This window comes from Vidua macroura, chromosome 1 (assembly GCF_024509145.1).
Source record: "Vidua macroura isolate BioBank_ID:100142 chromosome 1, ASM2450914v1, whole genome shotgun sequence".
In the NCBI taxonomy this organism is placed as follows: Eukaryota; Metazoa; Chordata; class Aves; order Passeriformes; family Viduidae; genus Vidua; species Vidua macroura.
In genome coordinates this window covers 52,229,554-52,251,991 of record NC_071571.1, presented here as the reverse complement: position 1 = coordinate 52,251,991, position 22,438 = coordinate 52,229,554, and the positions used below count along the sequence as shown (strand labels likewise).

The window sequence follows — 22,438 nt, the reverse complement described above, 5'->3', positions numbered from 1 at the left end:
TGAACTGGGCAAGACTGTTTGAGCCCTGTTGTGAAAACCACCTCTAGTATCCCTCAGGTATTGTTCAGCTGACAACCACAGTTCAGCAAGGGTGGAGAGACAAGTGTCAGAACTTCTTCCCATGGTGGCCAGGTCAGGGTGACATGGGCAGCCTCCCTCTGCTCACCACTCTGCTGACATGTCCTCATGCTGACACTTGCATGCTCTAAACTGAGGGAAACTCAGACTCCCCAGGGAAATGGTCACAGCACCAAGCCTGAGTTCAAGAAGAGTATGGACAATGCTCTTGGGCACCTGGTGTGATTTTTGGGGTGTTCTGTGTAGGGACACAAATTGGACTCTATGATCATTGTGGGTCCCTTTTAACTCGGCATATTCTATGATTCTACAAAACTATAAATGCAATTCAGATATAAATTTCATCTCCTGCCCTGTTGGCATTAGCACTCATTTGTAACGCGTGCTATTCCTAGGCTGAAGGCTTTCCTTATTAACTAGTTTCCTTGATTTTTAAGAACCCTTAGTATTTAAGTTTACTATTTAAATAATTTCAGATTTGTGGATGGCTAGTAGTGATAGCAACCCAGAGAGGCATATGGATGTTATGCCTATTTTATGCCTCAAAATGCCTAAACTGTGCCATTAGTATCATCAGCTATCATTTCTTTCACTCCTGATCTGTTTGTCTGATGAGTTTTTTCTTCTCGCTTCCCCTGGGGAACTTGAATGGCATAAGAAGTTACAGCAGAGGAAATGTGCAAGTGTGGTTTTACAGAGAAACAGTGGTAGTCATTTCACAAGGCCAGTGAGAACTTCCTGCTTGCCTGCTTGTGTTTGCAACTTTCCTTAAATCCCCACAAAATCTGATTAATAACCAAGTTTCTTATAAGATTCATCTGACCAGAAGGAAACTCTGACACCAATACCACATAACAGGGGTGGAAAAAAAAATCCCATGGTAAATCTGGAGGGATGATCAGATATAACGGTTTGTGACCTGAGGCATTTGTTTTTGTCCCTTTCAAAGTTGTGGCCAGGCGAAATTTGCTTTCTGTGATTAAATTCAGGGTAATTGAATGCAAATGTCTGGGTGTGGGGGGTGCTGCTGGCAGTTTGCTGAGTAAGGGTGGGAAGACAGTGAGCTCTTGCACCAATGAGGTTTTCACTGAGGCTTGGGGGACCTGCCTGGTAAACAGCGGAAATTAGAGGCTCTGCAAACTTTCTGTCAGCGGGTTTGAGGTTCGTTAGGTCTCACACTCTGCTCACACCCAGACAAGGGAGATGGATGGGAAGTAAGAAAAGCTTATTGTTGATCACTCACATGTTCACACACACTCTCATCACCACCTCCGCTCCAGTGCTGCAGTGTAGAGATGGTGCCATCTGGCAAGGGAGCTTGGCAGCTGAGCAATGGTGATCCCATTAAGCACTGCTGCCCCATGCAGTACACCTGGCTGCTCCTAAGGTGCTGCCCCTGCCCACAGCTATCTTCTGTTGCCGGTCCTGCTGCGGCAGAGATGTGGAGAGCTGAGGTGCACCCAAATTGTGCACTAAGGTTTCCGTTGCTCATTTTCAGTCACAGTTGAAAGCCCATGGGCTAGACCACCCCATCCCTGTCTAGCACTTGATGCTCTGGTCCCACTTGTTTCTCAGCTGTTTTCCCAAGCCAGTCCTGTGACAGCAGACTGTGGGAAAAGGTTCCGAGCTACACATTTTAACAAGCCTCTCAAGACTGCAAACCCTCTCACTGATCCCACAATTCCTTGCCAGCTTCCAAAACCAAGGACAGAACTGTCTTTGGAGCCCAGAGCATCCCCCACAGAGGGGCTCCTGCTTCTCTTCCCTGTCATCCTGGTTCCTTGTGGAATGGATGCTTGAATATTGCAGCCTTGAGCATCCTTTGGCACACAGCTGCCAACGACTTCTGAATGGTGACAGCTTGTGGAAGACCAAAATATATTAAGGATCTGTTGTCTGCAAGGACTTGTCAGTTGGATTTCTGTCCTACGGCCAACTGCATTTGCTGCTCCATTGGCTGCTCTGCTGAAGTGCCATCGGAGTGGCTCACTAAGGAAGGGAAGCAGAGTCACGTTCAGACTCTTGTCCTGAGCCTTTGCAAACATGACATACAGCTTGCAAACTGTAGAGGCTCTCACAGGGAAGGACCAAACCCCTTCCACTTCATTTGCCACAAGGGGATCAACTCTAAGTATTTGAGAGAATTTTATAGATACAACATGCAATTGCCTCCTAAGGAGGAAGTCCGTGCTGCTATCTGTGACGGTCTCCCCTGAGAACCTGTTATATCTCTAAAAGAGTATGCAAGTCAATTGATGGAAAAACAGACTTTTCCACAGCCGGTAATGAAAAAAGCACAATTTCCAAGCTGTGCTGTTCTGCAAAGGCATCTATTCCTCCATGTTATTTGCAGTGGTAAGAAACATTAAGTGGAGATTAGCACACACAAAAAACTGAACCCACAGTTACCACAAAGAGACCTTAAATAGTTTGAAGTAGTGTTCTCAAAACATAACTGTTAAAGAGCACCCTAATAATGGTGATGTTCACTTTGTACCTTGAAAAGAGCAGGATATGGAGGAGAAGGCTTGACTTTGAAGCTAAGTGGGACACAGGCTGTTAACAAGATTTAACAAACTCCCAAGGTCACATGTGAAATGGTAGGTTACTGCAACAGTAAAGGCTGTTTTAAATTAGACTTTGTTTTCTCCACAGAGTATCTTCTAAAAATAGGCTGGCTTAAGAGAGTCTCCCTTATTTTGGCAAATTTGGGTTTTCTGTTTGGTCTCTGAAATTTATGTGGCAGAGGTTGGTGTTGGGCACCTCCACCAAAGGCAGGTATTGGAGAAGAAGGACATTTTCATCAACCATAAACATTAATTTTATTTTCCCTCGAATTGAGCAAGGGAGCTGGGGCTGTAGGTTCTATGGGGAAGGCATTTCCTCCTCCTTCTCCTTGTCCTTCTCCTCCTCCTGGTGCTACCAAACTCCACCAGCATTTCCAGCCTCTGGGTTCTACTACAGACCAAACAGCATAATACTGCTCTGACACATGAGAGAAGCAACTTGATCAATGCAAACTCGGTGTGATCACTGCTGCCTATCTCAATCTGGGCCACTGCCTATCCACTGGCCAGGACAATATAGTGCCAACACAAGCAACTGGGAGCCTTTAAACCACTTTGAACCACCGCAGTCCTGAGGTGTTGGAATGAAACACTAAATAGGTACAGCAAAAGACTACTATTAAATTAAATTAAAATTTATCAATAGACCTGAACCCAGACCTGAGCATCTAACTTCAAGGCTGGAATTGCTGCTGACCCTTCTGTAATGGAACTCTCCCTGGGCTGGTAGGGTTTTAATTGGCCTTGGGCACAGCTTTTCAGCAAACCACCCAGGAAGTCACAGGAGATGAGGGCAATGTCAGGCAAACCACACACGAGCACACACTTGTATTTCACATTCTTGCTTTCTTGCCCATCCATTGATCTTCTAAGATCCATAAGGCAGGCATCTGGGTGTAAGCCAATTTCTATACTAATAACATGCTAGGACATTTTAGACACATCTTTTTGACATTCACTGTCTACAACATCCCTTCATCATCAGTATTCTCACCAAAAACAGGACAGTACAGCAGAAATGTTCTAACAGGATCTCAGCATATTGTTTTCTCCTTTTTTTCATGGAAATAGCCTCAACATATTATTTACGTCATTTATGAGAGATAACAGCACAAATTTTTGACCCTGCCAGCATGGTCAGAAACATCAAAGACTTTGCATGTACAGAGTGCCTTCAAGAAGACCTCAGAAACTTGTAGTAAAGTTTGCTTAATTCACAGTCAAACCAAAAGTAGGATTAATACTATTTTTCTTCTTTTTCCCCTCGGTTGTTCTTCAGATGCACTGAAAACACATATTCTAGCATTTAGGCAGGTAAAAGATCTTTTTAGACAGCTTTGAAATAGTCTCTTCTGGGATCTCCTTGTGGATCAGTTCCTAGATCTGTGTTGCTGGCCCTCATCAGAATGCTTTAAGGGGCCCACTCTACATATGAAAAATACTACTGGCAAGAAAGCCAAGAAAGACTGTTAAGTTTATTTTCTGCCTTTGCTACTAACTAATTAACAAGGCAAGAGAAAGTAGTCAATAAAGTGATTAAGGACTGTAAACAGTCACCTCACTCTTGTATCACTTTTCCTGCAGCACACACTACAAAGCAGTTGGCCACCTCAATCAGCACAAAACTTGCATGATGCCTTCAGATATCTTAGTTTCATTTCATTTTTCTCCTCTCTTGGGCACTCTTATTTTCATGTTTCTATTCTATTTACAGAATAGAATTTCTGTTCTGCTGTCACAGACAACTTCCCTTGGTGCTCTTAAGCTGTCTCATCCAGTGGGCTCACCTGTACTGCATTTCTCTTCCTCCTGCCCGACCACCTTCACCCCTCTATGTGCCCTCTTCCCTGAAGAATATTGCATCAACACCCTGGTGCTGAGCAGACAGAAGCAGTGGGGCCACCATTCCTATTGTCCAAGGACTCCTATTGTCTCCTGCTGTCCCTCAGTTTATCCCTCTGTGAATAGAGCCTGTCCTCCTAACTGTGGGTAACAAAGGCAGGTGTCAAAATCCTTTATTGGTTTTCTCTATGTTGGAAAGATGCTACAGCCTAGTTTGTTCAGTCTTTTTGTAGGCCAGGCCCATGTGCCAGCAGTTCAACAGCTTGCTCCAGATCACTCTCCAACACAACTAGAGCTGCCCGTACTTTGTACTGAAATACAAGGGATATATTGCAGAAAAAAGGCACAACCAGGGTGTATTATTAGAGAACCAGGATAATTATGCCTACAGTGTGACCCATTTTTGCTGCTATTGGTGGATGGCATTATAGGTTAATGCCTAATAATCTGTCATTAACATCCCTAATTGTATGTTTCTGTAATTGGACACCATGGAGGGGGGAAGAAGGTGTGAATGTTCATCTTTTGCATTTTAGAGGTTAATTGCAAAGGATTTAAGAGTAAGAATTCATAAGTAGGGTAAATGAAAAAGTTGCATCCAAGGTGCAAGAAGAAAATATCAGTGGTGTTTACAGGTTTAACTGTGAGTGGTTTACCTGAGAAAGCTGTGGGACAGCTTTTTGACTTCCTTGCTGCTGGGAGTGAGGTCATAAGTGCTGCAATCCAAGGTTCAAAAGAATTGCTTTATGCTGTGCCTGTGCCTCTGCACAGCCTGCAACCCAGGCCAACTTCCAAATGGGCATGTTAAAACAAAAGAATCATATAAAGAAATAGCAAATAGACTCCTTTGACTGTCTCGTGCTGTCATGATGAGAGGGAATAACACTCTGTGCTTAGCAGAAAGTGACTGTCAAGCCAGTGAGGTTTTCAGCTTGATGTGTGTTTCCCATATATAATTGCCTAGAATAAGTTCACTAAACCTGAAAGGTGTAAGGGACCAGGGAAGAGTAAAAAATCATTTCTCAGGGAAAGACTTTGCAATTACTTCTATGCAGTGGTACTTACTTATCTTTCTTAGCAGTTTGTGGACATTTATCTATGTCCAATACACTCATTATGCTGAAGACATTGACAAAATCTCAAAGCCAAAACAAATATCCAATCTAGCTTTACGTCAATTTACTAAATCCTGAGATGTGTGAAAGAATCAAAAACCACCAGGAATCTGTGATAACTTTATTGGCTAACAGGTTACATTTTACCTTGTAAAAGGAAAAGAAAATGGTCTCAGAACTTCACACAAGTATTGCAGATGTCATTGGGCTAGAACTCCATATGGCTATGTTAAAAACCTGGAAGTTTACCAACTCCAATTGTGGTAAGGCTTATGCTTGTCTGTAGTCTTTCTGACTTCAACAGTATCATCCACATGCCCACATTGAACAGGCATGCAGCAGACAGTGACCTAAAGGTACTGAATGTCATGGGAGGCAGACACAGGGGAAAAATGTTTAAAGCAGGAATATAGTGTACATCATATGATGCTTGCTCCCTTGTTTGCCTCTGGAAATGAGGGGGTAAAAGATGTGTGTGGTGTGGTCTGCTCTGCTGTGGTCAGCAAGAACCTGATTTACAAAGCTTTTAAAAATATTGGTGGAGCTGGGAAGGTCTGCAGTCCTGTACCCAAACACCTTGCTATTTTAATGCTTTTCATTATATAGTATTACAGCAGTACATACTTTTGGCACTTAACAAACATCCCGCTCCTATTCTTACTTCCTACTGAAAACCAAAACTGAAAAAAAAATGCTACCCTAATTCCTCTCAGATGGGGTAAGTTTATTTCAAGTGTCCTTTTTTATACCCTCACAGCACAGCCCCCCCTTCAGAAAAGAAGGACTCTACCCTTCTAGAAGTCAAGTCCCTTTTAAATGTGTCAGATCAACACCTACAGCCCAAGGCTTTAAAGAAAATTAATTACTTTCGAACATCTTGGACACCTGCATTGGTTCCAGAAGTTGGTCCTTGCCCATATGAGCAAAACTGGTTCAGTATCAGCTAAATCTGTTAACACAAATTAGGATCTGGGGAAAAGCTAACCTCAAAGACTCGTGACTCTTTAATAAGCACTGGGGAACAAAACCAGCACAAGACCAACTGGGATTCTGACCTAGAAACATTCTATTATCAGACAGACAAAAAAGGGAAAAAATAATTATGATGGGAACCATTAAAAATAAAAAGAAAGAAAAGAAGTTCCCATAGTACTTGAGGGTTTCTGTTCAGACAGATACAGCTTGTTAATTTGTGCACAGAGCTGTGCAAGACGGAGAGTGCAAAAGGGCAAAGGAAGTGATGGAACCTGCCACAGTACACATGAAGCATCTGGAGTCAGACCTTTAACTTCATCTGGGGAGTAGCTACTGTTTTATTCATCCACCCTTGGAAAAAGGAAAAGTTATACTGGATGCTCACAAGATCGTTGGACATGAATCAGATTCCCTTCCAAATATGAGTCAGGACAAGAGGAATTTCAGAGAACAGCTGACTGCAATCCATATTTTTGTCCTCAGAACATGTGTGGGAAAGATTTAAAGGAATAAATGTCTCTCTGTTTAATATTTTGAATGTGATTCACTGAATCTTCAGTCCTTCAATAGCTCCTGTTAGGGAAGGCAGGGATTTTTTTTTTTCATTTTGCAGAGCTATGGCAGAAAAACACAAAACAACTTCACAGGAAGCCAGTACCAGGTCAGGCACTTGATTCCCAGAGACATGGGCTGTTCCCTGTTCCCTGCCCATTCTCTCTCTTAGGCTAAAACATGCCAGACTAGACAGATTTGGTAGAACTCCAGGGCTGTTTCCTACATCAAACCTACCTTTAAATATATGGGGACAAGCTTTCCTTAATGGAGCTACAGCACAGGGCTTTGTCCAGCAAGGAGGTGCGACTGTCCAAGAGCTTGACAAAAGCACAGACCACACCTTTATGTACTGTTGATGGGTGAGATTTTTCAAAATGTTGTGTGCTTTATGTGTGCTCAATAGATGATACCTTTACAGGATCATTGCCTTTAAAAAGATCTTTGAAAATTCAGCATCTGCTTTATAGCATTTTCAAGGCACATTCTCACTAGTAGCTTAGCTTTCAAATAGGGCTGCTAACAACATACACTATTTCTCAGAAAATGGTAATCTTCAAATACTTGTTGTGGGGTATGTTGATTAAACACTAGATTACTAATTTGACAAATGTGGCAAATGGAGACACATAGGTGGGCTGTGATCCATTTCTGTATGTTTATGTTTTGTTTTCCTATCACATGCTACTCAGCTCTGTGGTGGTGGGAATTAGGAAGAATGATGGATACCACTTTTGTACAATATTACTCCTAGGGACCCCTGCTCCCTGCTTAGTGCTACCTCCAACCTATCCATGACTTTTGCAGTTTGTACAATACCAGCACAAACAAAACAGAAGACAGAGCTCCCAGGTTTCACAAGCAGCTCAGGGACTGACTCACTGTATCACTGTGGCTAAAACTATAAAATTTGGGTGCCTCAATTCACACATGCAAAAATAAGTGACTAAACACTTCCCGGTTCCTACTTTGCTGGAAGATACCGATATTTAATGGTTGCAAAGTGCTCTGACAGCCTAAGATGTAATTTTACTTAGGCATGCAATTGCCCACGTGCAGTACATACACTAAGAACACAACAGTGTGTTCCAAACAAAAAAAATCAAATATTTTGCAGTCTGGCATAGGGCATGTTGAAGGACTAGCAGAATAATTACAGCAGCTGCAGTTGGCACTTATTAGAAAATTAAAGAAGCTGTTAACAGGTCATTAATAATCTGTGACTACCTGCCTTAATAGTATTCAGTCAACAGGCATGAAGGTGAGGGGGTGGAAGAAACAGTCACACCTTTCTCTAAGCCACTGTAGAAGAACAATACCCTCATTTATCATCGCTTTGTAATCTGCTTGTTTACTTCCCTCCTGGTGTCTGTTCCCACTGGCTCTTCTCTCACTGCTGACTCTCACACCAAAGGACTGCAAGGCTCTTGGCCAGGGAAGCAGCCTGCAATAGCCAGTCCCAGGAGAAAGCCATCCCTCTCTGCAGTATCTCAGCCTGGTAGCTGTCTCCCTGCTGTTCAGAGCTGCCTGTAAACACCTCTCCTGAGTGTATTCTCCTACTTTTAAAGACTATTTTGTATGTAAGGTATCCCTGTCCATCTACAGCACATTGGGATTTATTCTCTTGTGTCTTGGTCCATGCTTCACTCATGTAGGCAGATGGCTGGAAGAGGAGGGAAAAGCAACTTGTTCCCTGCTTCTTCAGACAAATACACACTCTCCAAAGCAGACAGATGCCCTAAAGTCAGATTCAGGGCATCAATTCAACTTTTGGGTTCAGCTGTAGACTATAAAACATTTGCTGGCTCTGGTCTGATGCTTTTTGACATTGTCAGGCCCCCTTCAGTGAACCACTGCCTTGTAACCAACTTGACAGCAAATATTGTTCTACATTTATTAATACTGTACATGTTATCTTCAAACTAACAGATTCCAAGGCCAGGCATCAGCTGTGCTCAACTCTGACTTAGAAAAAAAGAAAATTCAGACAATAGCAGAGACCTCCTGCTGCTAGTAAGTTAATAAATAAATAAAAACATGCCTTCACCATGCTGCTGCCATATGGCTTTATCCTTTCAATCTCAATTTTGCAGTATTTTTTTTATTTTACTTGAAGTCTTAAAATATGAAGTACCTGCTTCCCTGCACCCTCCTCTTTCTTTAGGAAAAGACTTTTGGGTTTTTTTTCCCCTGAGTCTTCTTTTAATTTATTCCTTCCTCTCTCATTTGGATGCAAACCTATATTGCAGAAACTTGAATCTACATAAAAGTTAATTAACTTCAGGAACTGTTTCTCCTCTCTTCTCCTGTTTTTTTTTTGTTTTGGTTTTTTTTTTTTTTTTTTTTTTTTTGTTGTTGTTGTTGTTTTTTTTTTTTTAACTAAAGCCACTATAATTTTTTAAATGTTCAGCTAAATGGGTTATGTTTACTTAGTCAATAAGCTGACGATGCCCATGACAGGACCAGAAGTGTTTGGTTAGCAGCAGGGAGGAAAAAAAATCAATAACTCCAAGCATTTGGCAGCTTTGTGGGCAGGAAATAATTTGTATTCTCTGGTTTAAATCAATGACCTTCTTTTCTTTGCTGTTCCAACAGGAAATTATAAACTCTGTGAACACTATTTGCATAGTGCCTTCTGCAATACACTTGTATATGCCTGGGAAAAACAGTATGTTAACCCTAGCAGTGCTCCTCTGAGCTCCCTGTTAAAGAAACCCAAGTACTTTAGCACAGAGCTTGGCACTTGTATTCATTAGAAGCAGAAATAGTCTAGAGAAAGATGTAAAAAGAGCTCCTCCTCCACTTCCAACAGCACCACTCTGTTTGATAACAGCATTGTCTACTGTTAGTAGTATGAAAAAATGCCTTCTTTGGCATTTTTGGCAATTTTAACTTGGCAATAAGTTGTATTTTCAGACAGAAACTTGCCACTTCTACATTAAAGCTGCATTTGCACCTCTGTATCTTGCTTGTCAGGGTTACCCTAATGTGTCAGGTATTATCTGAAAGTACCGCATTTTTGCTTGAATTCAGTATTACAAAGTTCATGGTTTTGAAAGTTTCAGCCTCCTCAGTGCTGTCCTTTTGCAATGTTCACTTAAGGAAGAAAAAGAAATAGCTCCCTTGTCTTGCCATGCTCATGGGAAGCTGTACCAGGAAGGCAATGGTCCAAGAAAAGGATACAGTGTTTAACCTGGCACTGAACTTGCCGTCCAACTTTTTCAACTGCCCTACCCTGCATTAAGTCCAGTTTGGTTATTTTTTTAACATGTAGGAGAGCTGGCATTCAAGAAGACAAGCTAGTCACAGGAGATGGAGGAGGTGTGTGACCCTTTTTACTGAGTGAACAGTGTGAACACAGTGCAGCCCCAAAGTCTGGGATTCTTGCCTAGGGCCAGAGCTAAGTTTTGCAGCACCAGAAACTGGCACTACATAGCTCCTGGACTTAAGCACCCCTTGATGTGCTTAACTTCATCCTGTGCAGGAGAATGATATGGTAAATCAGTCTGGAGAACGTGATTATAATCCCAGAAACTACCAAGGTCTCAGTTGTCTGCACTGAAATTAAATGCCATTAAATTCAGGCATCCAGATTTCTCTGCTTTGCTTTTGTACATAACAAGCCCTTTCACAGCAGTTCTCAGCATTCCTCCCGTGTTCCCAAAGCCACTGGCACAAAGCTGCAGTCACCAGGTGACACTTGATGTATACCTATTAGTTACATCACAGTTCCCTCTCTGAAACAAAAAGGATGGGAATGTTTCTCAGAGTGTCTGAAGTGGAAGCAATATGCAATTCTTGCTCTCCTGCTTTGTTTCTATTAATTTCCCAAATGTAAAATTGCCTATCCTGACCCTACATGCATTCCACTCCTGCCCCCTCCAAATTCTATGTGCTTACGGAGGTCTCTTCCAGGTCTCCTGGCTGCTGGAGCGCCCTTTGCAATTCTGAAATTTGCTGCTCCTGACTGAAGGGAGCCAACTGAGAAAATGAACTGCCTCCCTTTCTCCCTGACAAGAGACCAAAGCAGCATCACAGTATCGCAGCAGGACTGAGGTCAGAAGGGATCTCTGGAGGTCACTTTGTCCAGTATCCCTGCTCAAACGTGGTTGCCTACAAATGGTTGTCTAGGATGAAGTCCAGACAGCTTTTGAGAATCTCCAAGGATGGACACTCCACAACTTCTCTGGGCTACCTGTGCCAGCTCCTTGTCAACCTCCCAGTGAAAAACCATTTCCTGATGTTCAGACTGCATCTCCTGTGTTTCAGCTTGTGCCCATCACCTCTGGCCCATCCCTGGGAATTGCTGGACAGAACCCGGCTCCATCTTCACGTATTGACATACACTGATGAGCTCATGCTTGCACCTCCTCTACTCTGAATAGTTCCAGAAAGCAGAGGGATAAATCAGGAAATAAATTGGATAAGTATTGTTCAATTTACTTTCCTCTATTGAGATGGTCGTAAGCAAATGTTCCTTTATCTTCCTGTTGTTTTCCCACTTTCCTTTTTTTCCTCATGCATACATCTTCTAAATGTCATGCTGTCACCTTTTTCCATTGAATACCATGTACCTGGAATCTTTTTAGATCACAACAAGGAATGTTTAATCTGGAAAGGCATGCATATAGAATAGCTCATGTGAGAAATATGAACTGGTTTGGTTAGTTTTAGGCTTTGGACTGATTTATGACTGATTTATGCTTCCATGTGAATAAAACATAATCAGAAACTGTGGAGTGATACTACTGTATATACAAAGAGGAGAACTGCTCCTGTTACTCATGGGAACATATAGGCCATAATCTAATTTTTAGAGGTTGTGAAAGGTGTGCTAAGTGACTAATTCATTTCACTAATATCTGACAAGCCACTTTCCTAATGGGAAAAATTACCTTCCTAGATAATTTGGTTTTTAACAACTTATCATATTGTTATTCTCCTAAGAGTGCATATTTTCCACTATGCAAAAACTAGCATGGAATAAAAATGCTGATAGACTAAAAACCTGCATTTAGCTTTAAAACAGAAGTTTGTGGGTTGTTGGTTTTTTAGTATGTGTAAACTATGGTCCGTGATATTTTTGCTCAGAAGATAACCACGTGTTTCATGTGGCTTCTGTTTACTAAAAGGAAAATAAACTAGATTACGCCACAGGAAAAGGAGATTTGATGTTTCAATGTTCAAGAGTGCTCAGATGGAAATTCAGCTCCATAACCCTTTACTGAATTTAAGACATGGATTTTTCAGTTGTCTCTGTTCTTAAATATACTCTTGTATTCATACTGAATTGAATGGGATTTGCTATAGAAGTAAAAAGGAAGATTTTCTCTCTTTTGAGTTTAAAACCAGGTAATGACTTTGCTGACTTCAGTAGAATAATTCTTTATTTATATCACTTTAAGCACGGGCAAAGTCAGATTAGGAATGTATCTGAAAGTGACAGTGTTCAGATGCATATTTAATCTTTGTTAAATCAAGCATTTGCAATAAAATGCACTATATACTGCTCTTACTGTTCTTCTGGTAAATGCATTGTGAAACTGTTTGTGGTAGCTTTCTCTGACCTTTTTTACTTTAGTAACGAGGACCCACAGTATCCAAAATGTTACTCTCCTCATGTGAAGCCTGTGTAAACCCAGTCCCATCTCCAAAATGGCAGAATTGGCTGACAGACCTAAAATTTACCAGTTTGGCTCCTCTACCCAAGTGTGGCACAGACGAGAGGCAATACTTCCTTTGCTGTCCTGGATATCTGGATCCATTAGACACACCCTCAAGCGTCTTATTTGCTCTTTTTCATTGGCCATTCCTTTCTAACAGGCCATTCTCCTCCACCCAGGACAAGCAGCTAGGGGAGCAAATGGTCGAAAAGTCTTGGAAGCTCCTATAAGCATGGGATTTTCCCCTGGGTATGTTTTGTCTGGGTTCCTTTACGATGCAGAGGTTTTACTGGAAGAAAAAACTGGCCCTACAAGGTCTGGCTACTTTGCTGAGAGATGAATACTGGTTAGCATACATAATTTCCAGTACTGGTGGGGAAAGTAAGAAGAAATCAGCCAGTCATTTTGAGCTTATGCAACAATCTGCACTCCTCTGTGTTTTTTTTTCAGAATCTGCTTGTTAACTATGATGCAGTATGTGCCATTTGTGCTTTAGGGGACTAAGAGTCTAAGCCAGTTTATTGGTGAAAGCAACTACTTTCTCATTAAATGTTAATGGCAATGTTTTGATTAGTCCCAGGGTTCTGGGAGGAGTTAAGTCTTTTCTTCAATAACCAGCAGTTACAGACGCAGCAAGTGTTAATAACCTCATAGGAAGCAAACTAGGTAGGCATACATTCCATCACCCAGAAAATGGATCTCATGTAGCTTTTTGAGGGACGGTTCACACTTTAAACCAAAAAAGTGTTTGATTTTTAATATGGCTGTTTTTTAATTTGGCTGTTTGCAGCACCCAAAGCTGCAGTCCCACGATGCTGTTTCCCATTTCTCTCAGACCTGATGTTTAATGTGCTCCCTGCAATACAATGTAGCTTAAAATGTCATCTGGTTGAGAAGTGGAGAGGTGAAGAAATTCAAACAGGAACAGCAACTGTTCTCACACTTTTAGCAACTGTGCTCAAATGTCAAAAGAATAAACATTTTAAATAGTTTCATACCTGACATGAGCTTTTAAAGCCCCAAATGGACTTTTATAGGGAAACAAGAGTATGTATGTGGGTTATGTGGGAATGGAAAAGGGCTTCACATGCAAGTGTGGCATGAGAGTTTTCAGCCAGCTGCTCTGCTCCTCCTACCCCATCACTGCTGCCATCAAGTCTTAGCTGGGGTAAACTTTTCTGTTGAGTATTGTAAAATGCAGGCGAACCCAATGGGAAGAAATATTGATGTCTAACTCTAGTTCAGAAGGTTGAATGATTTCTTTATTATAACTATGCTATAATATATTAATACACTATATAAAGGAAGATACTAAAACTACATACCTACTTTTCTAACTACCATATCTAACTAACAACTTGTGACCCTGTTCGCAAGAGTCCAGACACAGGTGGATCTGATTGGCCAGCAGGCTCAAACAATCCTCACCAGAATCCAATCAAGCAATCACCCCAGGTAAACAATTCTCTAAACACATTCCACATAGGAAAAACAAGAAGCAGAAATAGAAATTGTTTTCTCTTTCTTTCTCTCTGTACACCTCTATGAAAAATTCTGAGAGAGAGAGAAATGTACTTACCACAGTTGAGCTCAGCAAATGACAAGGAAAACCCAAAATGAGGCTTTTGAATGGTTTCTCTTTAGTGATACAGTAACCTTAAGAGATACTTCAGGGATACTATATCCCACTTGAAGGTATGGGTTTGGGTTTTTTTTGTTTTTAAAGGTTACTTTTGAAAGGTCTCTTTAGCTATATTGTAACCTTTCTGGATACTGTGTCTTTAGGAATAACACTTGTTACTTTGCTAGGTAATAAGTATAATCCTCGGATTTTTTACCTCAGTTAAAAAAAAAAAGGTAGACTGAAAAAGACCACTTATTCTCATAAGTAACCAGTCAGTTTAGATGTCTGCTGCACTTTGCATTTTAGGAAATAAATTGCAGCTGCACAAAGAAATCTAGAACCTTTGTCATGACCAAGAAGCATGTCTGTTTTTTGCAGTGGGTAAGGCTTTTCCAGTAGATCTACTGCAGTTTGCCAGCCTCAGCACTGCTGTAACTCAGGAAGCTCTTGACATGCAGCCCAACTTCAGCACAGCACTAGGGGGTACTAATAAGACACCGTTTACTGTAGTTTTAGCACAACAGGGAGAGATAGGGCAATATTAGTGACCTCTGCACATCATTGTGCTCTAGTGATCTTTTCCTCTGACTTCCTTTCAAACAGTTGTATGATAGGCTGATAACCATATTTCAAACTCAGTCATGCTTGATGTAGCCTTGACTTACGTTATTTGGATTGAAGGTCAGTATCTGTAGCTTGATTTTCAGGCAGCTGAGGAAGCAGGGAGCGCTATTTGTCCTGTAAAACATTCAGCATTAACAACAGGCCTTTTGGTGCCTCTCCTCTAAAACTGTGGCTCAAGATTGCTATCACTCAGCCTCAAAATGGCTAGAAAGCCCTCCTGACAGCTCTTATGCAGACTCCACCTAAAACAAAAGAGAAAATGCAGGAGTGGGTACATATCAGAGACAGGGGAAGAATATTCAAACATTCCTAAGGATTCAACATAGTCACTCAATCTCCCATTCCAAGACATCTAGCACTGTCAGTCAGTCCTACTGCCTTAGTTTTCCTTATAACCAGTTTATAGTAAAGAGAGAAGTTGGTACATGATATTTTGACAAGACAGCAGTGCCATCAAAAACATTAAGGATCTCCTGCAGCCTTCTCAAGCCTTATTCATAAAAACCTTATGAAAATAACCACACACTCTTTTGCATAAAACCATGCTTGCTGGCTGCCTGAATGGTGCTAACAGTATTTGTAAAAAGCAGGTAACAGACCGTGTATGTCAGCCCCATAACTAAATGTAATTTTCATAACAGACATTCTTCCTATACAGTTCTTCCTCTGTTTGTAATGATGAATAACAGTCCATGAGCTAGGATTTCTTGTTTGGCACTTTATCCAACTTTTATGAATTAACCTACCTGAAAATGGCACTTCTAATGACACTTTGTGTGTATCAGTCTTTGCACATGCAGTATTTTGCTCTATAATTACCAGGAGGAAAAAAATAGAGGAAACAGTGATTTTTAAGGTTTCAGTCTGCAACCAAGACCTTAAAATTTGTAAGCTGTGTAAGAAGTGGGATAAGAACACCTCCAGATCTGGGCCTTCTGGAGTCTCCAAGGCTGACACAGAGCATAGTTCCCTGCAGCCTTTCCCCTGCAGAGATCTACATGTTCTCCAATATCCAGCCATGTGCTGCCACAAAATTCTAACATTTTCATTATCTCAGAGACCCTGTGTGTGTCTCTGTCAGGTCTGTTATAACAGAGAGGGAGGTTCCCAAATTTTAGGTATACAGATGTGGATATGCACAGAACACGTGTGTTGAGAACAGTCATTTATGCAGGAAACCAGGCTGAAATATGAGCAAGTCAGTCAATAAAAAGCTGGGCAATTCTCAAGACAGCAGTTAAAAGATTGATAAATATTGGCAAAAGTCTATGAATGGGACTGAGCACTTGCTACAGAACTGTGTACCGTGGCATCTCATCAGCAGCCTCTTGAGTACTGCCAGCCTGCATTGGTTAATCTTAGAGTATCACCAAGAACAGCCTCAACAGAAATGAGGCTTTCATTCTATGGTCACTCAGCCTTAATTAAAAGGACACTTTTCAATTAAACTTCAATGACATCTTCTGAAAAGAAGTTTTACACCGACTATATTTCTTCCGGACAAAACAGTCTGCTCAGCTGTATTCCCAGCTGTACATTCTGTTTCTCCCAGCTTGTTGGCATCCACAGCTATTTAGAAAGAAACTTCGTTATGTCAACTGCTAGGATTTTCTACAGTACATATTACATCACCTTTCCTGAGAAACTTGTTTGAGCAGATCCCTTTTCTTACTTTCTTGTTTTATAATGTCCTTCACATTCCTCTTTCAATATTTGTTGTTCTCTCTGTGGAAGCTCAGTTGCTGGCATTTTAAGAAAAGGTTACATAGCAAAAAGGTCACTAATAGAGTTTTTTCCTCCCTGCCCCATACTCCTGGAGAGAAGCTCTCTGTGTGTGGCACCTGTAGAGAAAGCTTTAGAGAAAGTTTTCTTTAAGAAAAACCTACAGCATTCACTGCCAGATTCAGAACAAGAAAATAAATTTGGAGCATAAATTACCTTGGCCATTTTAATTCTAAAGGTGAAGAAATAAGGAGAAGAAAGAGCAAGAGACAAAACCAAATTACGCTGTGGTGCAAGTAAAAAGCGAGATCCCAAAATTTCATCCTCATCCCTGATACTTGGGTGACTGTGCCTCTGATAAATTTGTTCTTGTGCCTCTGCTTACTTCTTGTTGAGCTTGGTCCTTATGAAACAGCCTTGAAAATCAACAGTTATACATCTTTCAAAATGTCCCCTACATAAAGATGTACCAGTTGAAGTTTTGTCTGGAGACAGCTGAAGGTGTTGGGAGCCTTCAATTCTGGTCCAAAGCCTTCAAAGTAGGCAAGGTAAGAACGAAGTGTGTTAAGTCTGGGGACAGGATTTGGAATAAGCTGGGAATGAAGCATAGGAAAAAAGAAAAGATAGACATTTCTAATCTTAGGTGTATAAATGTGGGTGGCTTAATGCTCACTAGTGGGAATACATGCACACAAACGTGTGAGTTGGCATGGGAGATGCCTGTTTGCTGTTTATTGATGCAGGCTCTTGTACAGTCCCTCCTTGCAGCACGGGGTGTGTGCAGGGGACACATACAGTCTGGTGTAGAGCTTCCACTCAAAAACATGGTAAGGATGCTTATTTTGGTTACTGTTAAGTGGCTGAACATGAAGTTGGGAGGTATCTTTTATCCAAATGCAGCTCTTTCTTCTAAAAACAGTGGTTCCCACATGATCTTCTTGAATAGTTTGAGTTTTTCTATATAAACAATGGAGAAGGAAATCTAATTTCCAGTCTAGGAAAGAAACACAGCTAAGTGAATGATGTTAGTAAGGGCAAGCCTATTATCTCTGCCTGTTTGAGAACCCACTGAGTTGAACAATATCTTTTCATCAGCTGCAGTAGTCTTTATTACACTCAATTTGAATGATCTGTTTAGGATTAAACATGTCTTGAAAGACACACTGCTTTTAATACCAAAGCATTTTCCATTCCTTTTGCTTCATTTAAGCAAAATGCTGAATGATCTGAATGATCTGTGTCATGTTTAACATGAAGTGTAACTGAAGCACCCTGCATCCAGCAGAAGTGCTTTGTAGACTTGTGTTTTTTAAGAGATCTCTGAAAAATCAACATTAAAAAACACAAGCAAGATATTTTGAACAAGCAGACATAAATTTAGTACAAACAAGCCCTCATCTTTACTGGAAAACCTTTAAAGACAAACAAACAAAACAAATCAAAACCACTATGCTTCAACAGCAAAATCATCTAAAATTTAGCTTAATCCTTTTAGGATCAGGAGTCTGGACAGATAACTAAAGCAATGGATAATAAAAAATAGCCAAGCACTGGTATCCAGTTAATGTATCAGCATACTGATGATGGTATATAAACAATGCTAAAAGAACAGGAAAATTATTAAAGCAGAAGACAATACTTCATTTACTGTTCTGCTGGAATTCCTGCTTAGGAAGTCACCAATGCACATTCATTATGAATACTAGAAGTGAGTACAGGCAGGAACTTGCCTGTTACCCCAATGAGTATGACTAGTGCTGAATGAGTCTTTTACTAATCTTTTTTAGAGCCTGAACTTTACTTCCAGAAAGGCAAGATTATTCTCAAGGTTCCATTTTTCCACTTAAATACAGAATCAGACACATGGAGTTCTTCCAAGAGGTCTTTGGGTTTTGGTTTCTTCTGAGCAAAAAGAATATCAGAGTAACAAAGCCCAAAGAACCTGCTTTGAACTTGGTTAGCCAACCTACCAGCTGTATGTTGGTATGGGAATTTTATTCTCTTTTCTGGAAGAAAGAAAAGAAGAGTCAAAAAAAAAAAAAAAAAAAAAAAAAAAAAAAAAAAAAAAAAAAATCTTGTTCCAGTTGATCTGTTCAGGGTTTTGTCACTGGCCTTTGCTAGACCAGGAAAGACTTCTGTGTATGAAAAACAGCACCCCTCCCATGGTACAGCGGGACCTCAATGCCCCTTTTTAAAAAATCACTCACAAGACTACAAGTGCTTTCCCAATTTTCCTGTCTTAGGAGTCTCAGGTGAAGAGATAGCTGCATCATGCCAACCTATTGGGAAACATTAGACAGGAGGTGTGTCTTCCAAAGGGCCTGAATCAGGATTGCAATGCCCAAATCAGATGCCTAAAGTACTGAGGCAGTCTCAATCCAGACTACCCTTTCCCCTTCCTGAAAAGCTGAAGTTGCTGATTTTCCCAACTTGCCTTTTCAGTTGCTACAGATTTCTGTTAGAAAGAGGTGATACAGCAACTTAGTTTTTACAGCACCAAAAAATGCTGCAATGAAAGATTCATCTAATGGTACTGAGGAGCATTTCTGTCACATACAGAAGTTCTGTGTAGGATGGGCTGCTGTCACAGGTAAATCCAGCTGGCTTAGTAACCAACTGGAAGCTATGGCTCCTACAGAGAAAAGGCAGACTCATGACAAACCAAGAGATGTGACATAAGAAGGGAACTTCTCCTTCCATTTTTACACCTTCCTCCCTTCTTATTTTATTCCTTGTCCTCCCACTCTCTTGCAAAAATCCAAAATTGTCATGTAACAGCTACAGACCACACCAAAGACTTGTGTCCTCTCTCTCTATCTCTGTATGAGTTAATCATTCCCAGCAAGCTTTCTGGGGTGATGAGTCAGTAACATAAAGAAATTACAGATTAGATATGATACTTATTTTTCTCTGCTTTTTTTAGCACAGCTGTCACCCCCACCTGAAAGAATGGAGGAAGGGGTAATCAAATGCACTGTAGCTGGGAGCTCTAAAGATAACACCTCCAAACTCTGCAGCTTTCTGTAAAAGGCTTGCAGTTTTTGTATTCATTTTGCTGTATGTTTACTCAGCAACACTGTTTTAGAAGTTTCAACATTCATCTTTAAACATTAATTACCAAGGCATGATTGCTTCAAAAATCCACTGCCCCAGGCCAGGGCTTAGGAAGTAGAAAATGTAATTTCAGAAAGCGATGAGAACAAATGCTGAGCCTTTTAATTGCAGGTTGGTACAAATGACTAACAGTAAAGCAAAGCTCATTTTGGATGAATTTGTTGTTCTGCACATCAAATTCAAAACTTAGCAGTGAGTTGCCTGTGGTTTGTTCTTTCCCACTATCCTCTTTGTAAAAGTCAAGAAACAGATGAATTTTTGAGAAGTAGAGGAAGTACTTTTCTAAAAATACAGTAAAAATTATTTACAAGAGAGAAAGAGAGAGAGGAAGAAAGCAAGAAAGAAAGAAAAGCAGGGAGAAAGACTAAATGATACATGCAAAGTCAGGCAATAGTTGCAACAGTCATTGGACAATTGCTGTGCTCTTCTAGAACTTCATTTCAGCTTGAAGGATGCAGTGACTCTCAGCATCTATCTCCATCTCCCTCAGTACTGCTGAAGTTTACCCGGAATCACCAACAGTCTAACAATGGATCGGGCCTGCTTCATCATGTGTGACAACACAAGCTTAAATGCTTCTGTGACTCAACATTGCCACATCAAATGTCCCAGCCTGATGCCAGCAGAACCACTGTAATAGCAATGGCATCTTCATCTCCACCCTTCTGGCCTTGTTGCTGGCAGAATGGGGACAGCCCTCTGTGAGCACCTTTGCAGGGCATCAGAGGCATTTATTTTCACACAGAGGTAGAGAACTTGTTCATTCTAGCCCCACACTGCCACACCTGATGGAAAACACATCTGATGGGAGATGTGACTCAAAGCCTGATGGGTCTGAGGCTGGTTTCCTCTATGACCATAGGACAGACCATACAAGCAGGCTCTGTGATGGTCCTAAAGTTGCATTTATGCACCAAAGTCTGGAGGCCAAAGAAACTACAAATTGTGATAATCATCTCTTTAATGCTCATCTTCCCTGGAAAACTCCAGTTCTACTTCTGGATGTTCTCAGAAGCACTTCTGGCCTTATTGCACTGCACAGCTTGTGCCTGCCTCCCTGGGATTGAGAGATGTCATGCCACTTCACTACCACAAGGGCCTGAATCACTAGGTATACCAAAAATCTGCCTAACCCTTCATGTTTCATCCAGAGAAGAGGAGAGAAGGTGTTCATGATGATGATCAGTGCAGCCCACCTCCTCTCCCAGTTGCTCTTAACAGTTTTGTACTGGAAGATTTTCCCCTGTGACCTGGGAGATCTGCTTTCAACACACTCTGAGTACCTTCTCTTGCTCATTCAGTATGCACCCTTCTGTAAAATGGGAAACAAAAGACCTCCTTCATCTCATGGCTATTCTCACCAGGCCTGTACTGCAGACCCTTATCCACAGGCCAGTTTTTGCAGGATGGCTCATGACCACTGTGTTAAGAGATTGGTCCCTACTGAGTGGACTGGCTGCAGCCACGCTTCACAGTGCTCAACTCACATCTCTTCTCATGACCCTGTAGCTAGCAGTTGTATTCTCATGACCGTAGTTAACAGTTAGTATTTTCTGTTCATGGGTTTGGTGAGTTTTTTCAGTTCAAAGTATGAAGAGTACTAATAGGTGTATGCTACAAGCAATCAGATCTGTGCTGTGTCAAAAAACTATAAGGCCAGAAAAAAAAAAACCATTGTGTGCTCTAGAAAAAGGATGGGTGACGGCACGAATTACACTATTGCCTGACCTTGGATAATGATGAAGCACTGTCCTTGCTGAAGGAAACACATTTGGTGTCTTCCACATCTATCCTATCTGTTTGAAGCAAACCTTGGAGTGCTCTACACAGCTGACTACATTCGCATTTCCCATTGGGGATCCCAATGGATATGCTCCAGAGGAGTGCTCTGACACTGATGGGTGTCAGGCATACTGACCATGGGTAGTATGAATGACCAGGAAACCCATTGCTGGAGAAGAACAGAAGTGCACCAAGTTCAGCCACAGCATTTTTAAGCAATAGCTGTTCTACTTTGACAGGGTCCATGAAGTTCAGGAGAGGTCTCTCACTCTCCCAGACAGAGCACCAAGCAGAACATCAAACCCAAGTGAAACACAGCAATGTACAGTAGCCCTCAGTTGGTGTGTAAATTGATCAGTAAGGAAAGATGACACACATTTTCCACTGCTCTCTCACACTTTAAGATAATCAAGATGAGTACTGCATTTGTAGGGTGATGTCTGGAAGTATGCAGGAGAACACCAGGACTTGCAGTGTCTCCCATCCTCCTCTCCTTCCCCAGAAATCCAGCGGCCAGTTTCAGCTCTGTTTTATCACAGGTATGCCTCAGAGACTGAGATGAGCCTCCTGTGGCTCTGCCCTTTTGAATGTCACTGCTGCTCTATGGAAACCCAGCTGCCACTATGTTTTCCTGACTGCCTCTAAAATGATTGTCAAGGACAGAAAATATTAATTAAATTTTAATTAATAAATTGAATACTGTGGGGTTAATTATAGCTATTTATAGAGTGTATGGGATTTGGAGGGCCTACCTTCTGGTGTTTTTGCACAAAGTGTTGC

The 22,438-nt window shown here is 41.2% G+C and overlaps 1 protein-coding gene across 2 annotated transcripts in view; it reads right to left on the bottom strand.

Moving 5' to 3' along the window:
* Positions 1–22,438, bottom strand: part of LOC128817666 (uncharacterized) — a 53,259-nt gene that overhangs the window by 9,215 nt on the left and 21,606 nt on the right. For both annotated transcript variants that reach the window (XM_053996379.1, XM_053996388.1), the window contains exon 3: positions 15,082–15,154. In XM_053996379.1, the coding sequence (XP_053852354.1) occupies positions 15,082–15,154 (73 nt within the window). The remainder of the gene's footprint in view (positions 1–15,081; positions 15,155–22,438) is intronic.